This window comes from Mobula birostris, chromosome 25, assembly GCF_030028105.1.
Source record: "Mobula birostris isolate sMobBir1 chromosome 25, sMobBir1.hap1, whole genome shotgun sequence".
In the NCBI taxonomy this organism is placed as follows: domain Eukaryota; kingdom Metazoa; phylum Chordata; class Chondrichthyes; order Myliobatiformes; family Myliobatidae; genus Mobula; species Mobula birostris.
In genome coordinates, this window is record NC_092394.1 from 8,702,939 (window position 1) to 8,714,547 (window position 11,609).

The 11,609-nt window shown below is 47.7% G+C and overlaps 1 protein-coding gene across 2 annotated transcripts in view; it reads left to right on the forward strand.

Annotated features, from left to right (window-relative positions):
- The window catches only part of ppm1e (protein phosphatase, Mg2+/Mn2+ dependent, 1E), a 168,351-nt gene extending 156,869 nt beyond the window's left edge, over positions 1-11,482 (forward strand). For both annotated transcript variants that reach the window (XM_072242866.1, XM_072242867.1), the window contains 2 exons: positions 3,895-3,988; positions 8,110-11,482. In XM_072242866.1, coding sequence (XP_072098967.1) covers positions 3,895-3,988; positions 8,110-9,095 — 1,080 coding nt within the window. In that variant the 3' untranslated portion in view covers positions 9,096-11,482. The remainder of the gene's footprint in view (positions 1-3,894; positions 3,989-8,109) is intronic.
- Positions 11,483-11,609: the final 127 nt, after the last annotated feature.

An 11,609-nucleotide genomic window follows, 5' to 3' on the forward strand; every position in this document is an offset into this window, starting at 1 on the left:
AGGTAGATTGGGAAAAACAGATTGGTGCTGATTTTGGATTCCAGGAGAGAGAATTTGTAAAATGCCTACGAAATAGCTTTTCACAGCAGCTTATGGTTAAGCCCACTAGGTGATAAACTATTCTGGACTGGGTGTTGTGTAATGAACCGGATTTGGTTAAGGAGTTTAAGGTAAAGGAACCCTTAGGAGACAATGATCATAATATGATAGAATTCGCCCTGCAATTTGAGAGGAAGAAGCTAAAGTCAAATGTATCAGTATTACCCTGGAGTAATGGGAATTACAGAGGCATGAGAGAAGAGCTGGCCGAAGTTGACTGAAAGGGGATACTAGCAGGAATGATGGCAGAGCGGCAGAGTTTTTTTTAGATGAAATTCAGAAGGCACAAGATACATACACCCCAAAGAAGAAGCATTCTAAAGGCAGGATGATATAACAGTGGCTGACAAGGGAAGTCAAAGCCAACATAAAAGCCAAAGGGATGGTATCTAATACAGCAAAATTAGTGGGAAGTTAAGAGGACTGGGAAGCTTTTAAAAAACAACAGAAGGCAACTAAAAAAGCCATAAGGAGCGAAAAGATTAAATACGAAGGTAAGCTAGCCAGTAATGTCAAGGAGGATACCAAAAGTGTTTTTAGATATTTAAAGAGTAAAACAGGTGAGAGTAGATATTGGACACTGGAAAATGACAGTGGAGAGGTAGTAATGGGGGACAAGGAAATGGCGGGTGAACTGAATGAGTATTTTGCACTGGTCTTCACTGTGGAAGACACTAGCAGTATGCTGGAAATTCAAGAATATTGGGGGGTAGAAGTGAGTACAATTGCGTGGAGGGAGAAGGAGCTTGGAAAGCTGAAAAGTCTGAAGGTAGATAAATCATTTGGATCAGATGGACTATACCAGGATTCTGAAAGTAATAGCTGAAGAGATTGTGGAGACATTAGTGATGATCTTTCAGGAATCATTAGATTCTGGCATGGTTCCGGAGGTCTGGTAAATTGCATACGTCACTCCATTCTTTAAGAAGGAAGGGAGGCAAATAACAAGAAATTTTAGGCCAGTTAGCCTGACTTCAGTGGTTGGAAAGATGTTTGAGTCAATTGTTAAGGATGAGATACCGGAGTACTTGGAGGCACATGATAAAATAGGCCAAAGCCAGAATGGTTTTCTTAAGGGAAAATCTTGCCCAACAAACCTGTTGGAATTATTTTAGGAAATAACAAGCAGGAAAGACAAAGAAGAATGGGTGGATGTTGTGTTCTTGAATTTTCAGAAGGCCCTTGACAAGATGCTGCACGTGAGGCTGCTTAGCAAGATGATAAAGAGCCTATGGTATTACAGGAAAGATACAAGCATGAATAGAGCATTGGCTGACTGGCTGGAAGCAAAGTGTAGGAGTAAAAGGAGTCTTTTATGATTGGCTGCCGGTGGCTAAAGATGTTCCACAGAGGTCGGTGTGGGCACCGCTTCTTTTTCAGAGTCAATGATGGAATTGATGGCTTTGTGGCCAGTTTTGCAGGTGGTACAAAGATAGGTGGAAGTGTGGGTAGTTTTGCATAAGAACTAAAACAGATTTAGGAGAATGTGCAAAGAAGTGGCAGGTGGTCATGCACTTTGTGTAGTGATGTGGATGGTCATGCACTTTGCTAGAAGAAGTAAAAGCATATACTATTTTCTAAACGGGGAGAAAATTCAAAAATCCGAGGTGCAGAAGGACTTGGAAGTCCTCGGGCAGGATTCCCTAAAGGTTAATTTGCAGGTTGAGGAGGGCAAGTGCATGTTAGCATTCATTTCAGGAGAACTGGAATATAAACACAAGGATGTAATGCTGAGGTACTTGTGACTTGGAGTATTACGAGCAGTTTTGGGCCCCTTATCTAAGAAAGGATGTACTGACATTGGAGAGGGGTCAGAGGAGCATTACAAAAACGATTCCAGGAATGAAGAGCTTATCATATCAGGAGCATTTGATGGCTCTGGGCCTTTACTCGCTGGAACTTAGAAGAATGAGAGGGGATCTCATTGAAGCCTATCGATTATTGAAAGGTCTCAATAGAGTGGATGTGGAGAGGGTGTTTCCTAGAGTGGGGGAGTCTAAGACTAGAGGGCACAACCTCAGAATAAAGGAACACCTATTTAGAACGGAGATGAGAAGGAATTTCTTTAGCCAGAGAGTGATGAATCTGTGGAATTCGTTGCCACAGGTGGCAGTGGAGACCAAGTATATTTAAGGTGAGGAGGGTTGATAGATTCTTGATAAGTCAGGGCATGAAAGTTTATGGGGAGAAGGCAGGAGAATGGGGTTGAGAGGGAAATGGATGAGCAATGATCAAATGACAGAGCAGACTCGATGGGCTGAACAGCCTGTTTCTGCTCCTGTCTTATTGTCTAATTGTTTTGCTCTTGTCCAGGCCAGAGGAAATGCCATCGAGCCTGGCACCGGCCAGCAGTGCCACACTGTTTGAGTGGTGGTGCAGATGGAGTCTCCACTGTTGGACGTGTAGTGCAGAGGCAGTGCTACTCAGTTGGAGAGATAGTACAAGGGAATGCTGGGCTGCCTGAAGGGCTGTACATACGGAGTGTTACGCTGCCTGAGGTGTGCTGCACCCTTAAAGGGATAGAACCAAGAGAGTGCTGTACTTTCAGCAGGTCTGAACCCTTGCTTAGGATATTACAACAGCACTGTAGCGTAGCACCAACAACACGCTGGAGGAACTCAGCAGGTCGGGCAGCATCCGTGGAAACGATCAGTCAACATTTCGGGCCGTAACCCTTCGTCAGGACTGAAGAGGGAAGGGGCAGAGGCCCTATAAATAAGGTGGGGGAGGGTGGGAAGGAGAAGGCCGAAAGGTTGCGGCTTCCTCTACATTGGTGAGACCCGACGCAGATTGGGGGACCGCTTCATCGAGCACCTGCGCTCTGTCCGCCACAACAGACAGGATCTCCCAGTAGCCACCCACTTCAACTCTGCTTCCCACTCCCATTCAGATATGTTCATACATGGCCTCCTCTACTGCCATGATGAAGCTAAACTCAGGCTGGAGGAGCAACACCTCACATACTGTCTGGGTAGACTCCAGCCCCTTGGTATGAATATTGAATTCTCCAACTTCTGGTAATTCCCTCTCCCTCCCTTCCCTTATCCCTATTTCACTCTGCCCCCTCCCCCCAGCTGCCTACTATCTCCCTCATGGTTCCGCCTCCTTCTACTACCCATTGTGTTTTCCCCTATTCCTTCTTCACCTTTCCTGCCTATCAATCACCTCCCTGCCTCCCCTCCCCCATTCCTTTATCTTTCCCCTTACTGGTTTTTCACCTGGAACCTTCTAGACTTCTCCTTCCCACCCTCCCCTCACCTTCTTTATAGGACCTCTGCCCCTTCCCTCTTCAGTCCTGACGAAGGGTTCCGGCCTGAAACGTTAACTGATCGTTTCCACGGATGCTGCCCGACCTGCTGAGTTCCTCCAGCGTGTATTGTGAGTGTTGCTTTGACCCCAGCACCTGCAGAGTGTTTTGAGAGTACTGTAGCGTAGCAGTTAGTGTAAAGCTACTTCAGTGCCAGCGATCTGGGTTCGATCCCCACCGCTGTCTGTAAGGTGTTCTCCCCGTGACCGCCTGGGTTTCCTCCGGCTGCTTTGCTTTCCACCCACATTCCAACGATGTACGTGTTAGTAGGTTCAATGGTCACGTGGGTGTCATTGGGCCCATTGGGCCGGAAGGGCCTGTTAACGTGCTATATCTCTAAATTTAAAACATACAAAACCTCTCTAGTTAAAGTCTATTGACCTGAAAATCCATTGGAATTTGTTACCCCACCTTTATCCCCAACTCCAAGGTTTTGTAGTGATGCAGCATCAGCTTTCCTCTTTCTTCTCCCGCCTTTGCTCTTTCAGGATGAAAAGCAGAGAATCGAGGCGCTGGGAGGCTGTGTGGTCTGGTTCGGGGCCTGGAGAGTCAATGGAAGTCTTTCTGTCTCCAGAGCAATTGGTGAGGCTTTTAATCTGGAAACCGATTACCTGCTTTTTCTGTTGTCCACCCACAGCTCGCAGTGACACCCACAGAGACACACACAGCCTTCTGCCGCATAGAATGTGCAGCCCGTTTTGCCCATCTCATCCATACTGGGACTGGTGCTCCACAGAATAATCCCCCCACTCCCTTTCACACACTCAACACACTTCCCCATTCCTTTCCTCCCCAATTGCGTCTACTTGCCTCAGCTACCTCATGTTTCCAGCCCTTTCTGGGTGCAGACATTATTCCTGAATTCCGCAATTTATTATTGATTACCACGTGTAATCAAACCCTTAGATCTGGTCTAAGTAAATTTATTATCAATATGTCACCTTCAGATTCATTTTCTTGCAGGAAAATAAGGAAATGCAATAGAACCAATGGAAAACGGCACAAAGACTGACGGACCGCCAGTGCACAAAAGACAGCAAACTATGCATATAAAACCCAAGAACGTGAGCTGGAGAGGCCTCGAAACAGAGCCTGTAGATTGTGGAATCCATTCAGAGTTAAAGTGAGTGACACACACAAAATGCTGAAGGTACTCAGCATCTGTCCCGATGAAGGGTCTCAGCCCGAAATGTCGACTGTTTATTCCCCTCCGTGGATGCAGCCTGACCTGCTGAGTTCCTCCAGCACTTTGTGTCTGTCACTCTGGATGTCCAGCATCCGCAGAATCTCTTGGTGTTTAAGGGCTGAGCTGACTGAGGTTATCCACACTAGTTCAGGAGCCTGATGGTTGAAGGGTGATAACTGTTCCTGAACCTGAGGCTCCTGTACCTCCTGCCGGATGGTAGCAGCGAGAAGAGAGCATGGCTTGGTTGATGATGGATGCTGCTTTCTTGTTACAGCATTCCTTGTAAATGGGCCCAAGATGCTGAGCCGACTTTTTAAACTACTCTAAAATCAATTGAACCCTTCCTTCCCACATATTCTTCCATTTTTCTTTCATTTGTGTGCTAATCTAAAAGCCTCTTCAACATCCCTAACATATCTGCTTCTACCACAACCCCTGGCAACACATTCCACGCATCTCCCACTCTCTGTGTAGGAAAGTCATCCCTGATGTTACCCCGACGCTTTACTTTGAGCACCTTATCATTATGCCCCCTCATATTAGCCGATTTTGCTGTGGAGAAAAGTCTCTGACGATTCACTCGACGTATGCATTTTATCAGCTTGTGCACCTCTATCGAGTCACCTCTCCTCCAAAAGTGCAGAGAGCTCTGCCTGTGATGGATCGGGTCGTATCGACCACTTTCTGTGGAGAAATAGCAACGTCTTCGCCACATCCACCCAATCAGACTGCTTCAGGATCATAGGCTGGTGTCATTCCCGATTTTAATCAATATGAGTTTATTTCTCACTCTCAAATTTCTATACGTTCTTTACAGAGACAACTACCAGTTACTCTGACTGTGACCGAGTGAGGGTCGCTAGATTATTCAGTGAGCTGTTGCTTCTTTATGGCCTGCAGCCTCAGCCTGCTGCCAGCTCCAGGGAACATACTCTCCCCGCTCAATTATCTTACAACGTTTCACAGTTGATGGTTTCAACCCAGAGGTAGATGCAAATCACTGATGTGTAGGTGATGCATCAAAGAAGTGAGTGAACATGAGGTTCAGGAACAGTTTTCACTCAACAACCTCCAGGCTCCTGAACCAGCTTCAATCACCTCAACACTGAACTGATTCCACAACCTACAGACTCACTTTCACGGACTCTTTACAACTCATTCTCAATATTATTTATTTATTTATTCATTCATTGTTATTATTTTTTAAAATATTTGCATGGTTTATCGTGGGCACATGGCCAAGTGGTTAAGGCATTGGACTAGCGACCTGAAGGTTGTGAGTTCGAGCCCCAGCTGAGGGAACGTGTTGTGTCCTTGAGCAAGGCACTTAATCACACATTGCTCTGCGACGACACTGGTGCCAAGCTATATGGGTCCTAATGCCCTTCCCTTGGAGAACATTAGTGTCATGGAGAGGGGAGACTTGCAGCATGGGCAACTGCAGGTCTTCCATACAACCTTGCCCAGGCCTGTGCCCTGGAGAGTGAAGACTTTCCAGGCGCAGATCCATGGTCTCGCAAGACTAACGGATGCCTTTATTTATGGTTTATCTTCTTTTGCGCATTGACTATTTGTTTCTGTGTGTCTTTCATTGATCCTGTTGCACTGGTTTTTTCTACTGTGAATGTTCGCAAGAAAACAAATTTCGTGGTGGTATATGGTGACGTTTACGGACTTTGATAATAAATGTACTTTGTACTTTGAATTTAATCTTTGGGCGCCCTTCACTATCACTGAAATATCCTCCCGATTTTGGTAAAAACTGAAGGGCAGATTTCTGGACCAAAGTTCTCAGTGGTGACCCCCTGACCAACTCTAGAAGCTTAATAGTGCTTTGTCAACATTGTGTATTGCTACAAAGGTGTTTGTCAGGGCTCAATTTACAGCAGTGTTGCCCTCCTGAGGCTATAGTGTCATGGAAAAGTACAGCACAGAAACAGGCCCTTCAGCCCATCTCGTGCATGGCAAACTATTATTTTGCCTAGTCCAATCAACCTTCACCTAGACCAAGGCCCTCCATACCATTGCCATCCATGTACCTCTCCATCTTCTCGTGAATGTTAAAATCCTCGTTGGGGCGGCACAGAGGCATAGCAGTTAGCGCAACCCTTTACTGTACGGACGACCCAGGTTCAATTCCTGCCCCTGCCTGTACGGTCTCCCTGTGACCGCGTGGGTTTCCTCCCACAGGCCAAAGACATACCGGTTGGTAGTTTAATTGGTCGTTGTAAACGGGCCCGTGACTGGCCTCGGATTAAATTGGGGATTGCTGGGTGGCGCGGCTCGAAGGGCAGGGAGGGCCTACTCCACACTGTTTCTCATTGAATAAAATCCACCACTTGTTCCACCCTCTGAGAGAAGAAGTTGCCCTCTGCTACCAGTCTCACCCAACCTTCGTCCTTCTCATCCCACCCAAGTGAGACTACTCTTTCAGGAACGTCCTTTGACTGGGACATTTTGCAGTAATGAAAGGGGCTGTCTAAAATGCCTTAAACATTTCAGCTTTCACCCTTAACCTATGACCTCTAGTATTAGTCTCACTCAACCTCTGTGGAAAAAGCCTGCTTTCATTTACCCACTCTATGGCTTTCATAATTTGTACACTTCTATCAAATCTCCCCTCATTCTCCTACACTCTAGGAAATAAAGTCCCAATCTATTCAACCTTTCCCTATAACTCAGTTCCTCAAATCCTGGCAATGTCCTTCTAAGTTTCAGCTATCACCCTTAACCCACGACCTCTACTTTTTGTCTCACCCAAGTGAAGCTAGTATTCCATGTCCCATTTCCATTCTGATATGTCTATCCACGGCCTCCTCTACTGTAAAGATGAAGCCACACTTAGGTTGGAGGAACAACACCTTATATTCTGTCTGGGTAGCCTCCAACCTGATGGCATGAACATTGACTTCTCAAACTTCCGCTAATGCCCAATCTCCCCCTCGTACCCCATCTGTTATTTATTTTTATGCACACATTCTTTCTCTCACTCTCCTTTTTCTCCCTCTGTCCCTCTGACTATACCCCTTGCCCATCCTCTGGGCTTTTTCTTCCCCCCTCCCCCTTTTCCTTCTCCCTGGACCTCCTGTCCCATGATCCTCTCATATCCCCTTTGCCAATCACCTGTCCAGCTCTTGGCTCCATCCCTCCCCCTCCTGTCTTCTATCATTTTGGATCTCCCCCTCCCCCTCCAACTTTCAAATCCCTTACTCACTCTTCCTTCAGTTAGTCCTGACGAAGGGTCTCGGCCTGAAACGTCGACTGCACCTCTTCCTAGAGATGCTGCCTGGCCTGCTGCGTTCACCAGCAACTTTGATGTGTGTTGCTAGTCTTTCAGGAATGTTTTTTGACCGGACATCATGAAAGGGGGTCTCTAGAACGCCTGTCGTGGACAAGCACCGCAGTAGCAGTGTGTCGCTGTGCCTGCCAGTCTTGTCACTGAAGTCAGCAGAACGTATGTGTAGGTTGTTTCTGTGCTATCTGTTCTGACTAACCCACCTTTGTCCGGTTGTCTCAGGGGACGCAGAGCACAAGCCTTACATCTGCGGGGAAGCAGACAGTGACTCCACCTTGCTGGACGGGACCGAGGACTACCTTATCCTGGCCTGCGACGGCTTCTACGATACCATGGAGCCAGAGGAGGCTGTCAGGGTGGTGGCCGAGCACCTGAAGGAGAACAACGGGGACAGCAGTATGGTGGCCCACAAGCTGGTGGCGTCGGCGCGGGATGCTGGCTCCAGCGACAACATCACTGTCATCGTGGTCTTCCTGCGGGATCTGAATGCGCCGCTCGAGGAGGAGGAGGCCAACGGCGACTCCAAGTGGTCGGGCAACTCCTTCGACGGTGCCCAGGGTGACGGCGGGGATGACAAGGAGAACCAGGGTGACTTCCAAGGCCCCCGGGTGCAGCACCCGTTCGGAGGTGGCTCGGAGCTGGCCCAGGAAACCCGTGAGGATTCGCTCACCGACAGAACTAGTCTGGCTCTAGGCCCTCAGCTCCCCCTCATCTGCACCCAAGGCTCCCAGGCGACGGGAGCCAGTGCCAAGGGTTCTCCTACGCCACAGCGCAGACCCAAGAGGTCCGATCCGCCCAGTGCGGAACTGCCGCTGTCGGCCTTGCGGGAGCTCAGGGACTTTGACGTGGGCGAGGCCTGGCACCAGAAGCCGTCTCCCGCAGGCCACGTCGGGAGCCAGAGCCGCAGGGCAGGGAGGCCGGCTCCCCTCTGTCCAGCCACCGAGGAGGCCCCTGCCGCGGCCCACAGGACCTCCTGCACAGTAAGTCAGCACGGACAGCGGACAGCCGCGTCGCCGCAGCGCCGCACGCCTCTCCTGGCTCGAAGGCACAGCAGCAAAGCCGGTGCTGGGCCAAGCAGTTGGAACCGCAAGGGGGTGACACACAGGCAGAGGAAAGCGGGCAGTATACGTCGCTCGGGGTGGGCTGGCGTCAACTGGCACGGGCCGATGCCGACCAGTTTACGTGACGTCTGTCTACTCCAGCAGTAACAGTTATGTGTAGTTCCATGGTTAGTAGACTATTCAACACTATGCCCCCTTCTCCCAGCCAGCCCCCGCTTCTCTAGCTTGCCTACAGTTCAAATGAGCAGTCAGCATGCTGTGTCCTGTGTTCCACTCAAAGAGTAGCCGAGGCCTCGGGCACTCCCGAAAGAGAACGTAACCTGTTTTTGTTGCTAGACAGGCTTCACTGCGGTGATTTTTGTGACTAAGGAAACCCCTCAACTGCTTGGAACCCCATGACTGACACTGACTGGGTGGTGGGGGGGGTCAGGATGTGAAGCAGAAAGCGTGTATCTGGGGTTCTCCTGCATCCTTGCCTGGCTCTCCTAAATACAGGCAAGAAGTTCGCTGCCTACTCTTGGGGTGGGAGCCACCCCTGGGCAATGCTGACCATTTATAAAGCCCTCCCCCCTCCCCCCACCTTGGTTAACCTCTGAAAATGGGGGGGGGGTGTGGGGGGATCTCTTTGAACTGCTGGTCCAATCCAACAAGCGGCGCCACCTCAGAGGCCCGTTGAGAAGTGGCCATATTAGATTTGGGGTGGCCGTTTGCCACGTTTCCTTCCTTCAAGTTAAAAAGTTTTCATGGCAGCCAAAAATCTCATTCAAAGACTTACTTCCCGACCTGATGGCAAATTGTCTGCGGTGAGATTAGAACACACATTCTTTAGATTATCGGTCTAGTAGACCAGAGTTTCTCAATCTGGGGTCCATGGATATTCTCAATATTATTGGTCTATGGCATAAAAAAGGTTGGGAACTCTGCTATAGACACTCCTCAATTCTTAACATTTTTCTTCCACCCCTAATGAAGCCCTGTCTTGGGCTCAGTTTCATTTTTCTGTGGACTATCTCCAGCTGGTCTGGTGAGTGACTCTCACGTGACGATCCCACCCCCTCCCCCCCGCCTCTCGCAGTGTCCGCAGGCCTTCCCAGAACCAGGAAGCCCAATGAGACCCCCATTCGGATACTCCCTCATTGTAAAACTTGGTCACAAAGTGGGAAGAGTACTGGCCTGAGGGACATGAACCAATTGTGGAAGTGGAAGTGGAATGCTGAATTGGGGTGGCAGTAAATATCTTTCAATCTGTATAATTCAAGGACATACAGTAATCAAGACACTTAGCATTCAGTAGTTAGAAGTATTTAGATGTCCCTTGCCGTAGAATTCATTTGAAACTAATCATCTCCATTTTCAGACGAATTATTCTCACATCCATAAAAAGGTTTTCCTAACAGACTCCATAATAGTTACACATCGAATAGCTGAGTAACACACACATTGAAACATTGAATAGTTGTCCTGTTAGAAACTAGACTACATATCAGATCAGTGCAGTCCAAACACCGATAGCAATCCTGTCAAACCAGTGCAAGCTGGTTGAAATTTACAGCGTATTTTCTCAACAAACTAAAGGTAATTCAGTAAAATGTATGAAGCGTTAGTAGTTGCTGACCTGAGTATACACCTGTACTAGTACTGTGCTAATCCACCGTTCACTTGCAATGGAACTTGCACAACTTCCTGCAGCGGCCCACCTGTACGTAGTGTGGAGCATGGTCTAACTGTTTCACTTCACCTGTATCAATACTCCAGCCATTCAACTAATTAGTACTGGTCTAACTGTGCATCCATACCGCATTTGTGGTCTGACTGTAGTCCACGACAGTATTGATGCCTACAACAGTCCAATGATATACCTGCACAGGTATCCATGATGGTCTGACACTACTTGTTCGTATTCCTGTGCTGGCACCTTTAACAGTCTGACTACGAGAGTGTCTGCAGGTACTGACTGTACACGTGTAGCAGCTCGACTGTACTGCTCTGACTGCATGTGTCATTATACTTTATACCTGTGCCAGTTCGACTGCACACCTACATGTGGGACCGTACTGTACCAGTTTGACCCCCGAACTACTCCAAATGCAATGTTATCTGTTAGTTGTGCAGGGACTGACTACATCTACAGCAGTCTGAGAGTACAGTTCTGTTCTCGTGTACCAGTTCCACACTTTAGAGCAATCTTGTTTTGTAACACGCAGTGTTTAAATGAATTCAGCTGGTGGTAGCAAGTAGTCTTTAACTTGGTTTGATTTTCTGTGCCCTTATTTGCTGCTTGTTCAAGTAACTAAAACTCCCCTCCAACTACTATCAATATTTCTTGTTGTAATTTTTAATGGTATTTCCGGTGACTATAATGTAAAAATTATATATATATATATAAAAAAAATCCAAACTCAACAAGAGGTGACTATTGTAATTATCTGTTTTGTCTGTATACATTTTGTGTCCTCTGTAATCTGTGCCGTGTGTTGAAAATGATGGAGCACTTTGTATTATCATAAACAAAGTTAACAAGCCTTTCACGATTAAAGGGATTGGACCAGTTTGACGAGCCCTTCTTTACTTGGCAGGCTGCAGTATTGTTGGGGAGGGAGGCTGATATTCTGTCTCCATGCTTTAAATACAAACTTGTCATTTGCCGTGGTCAGTCACACA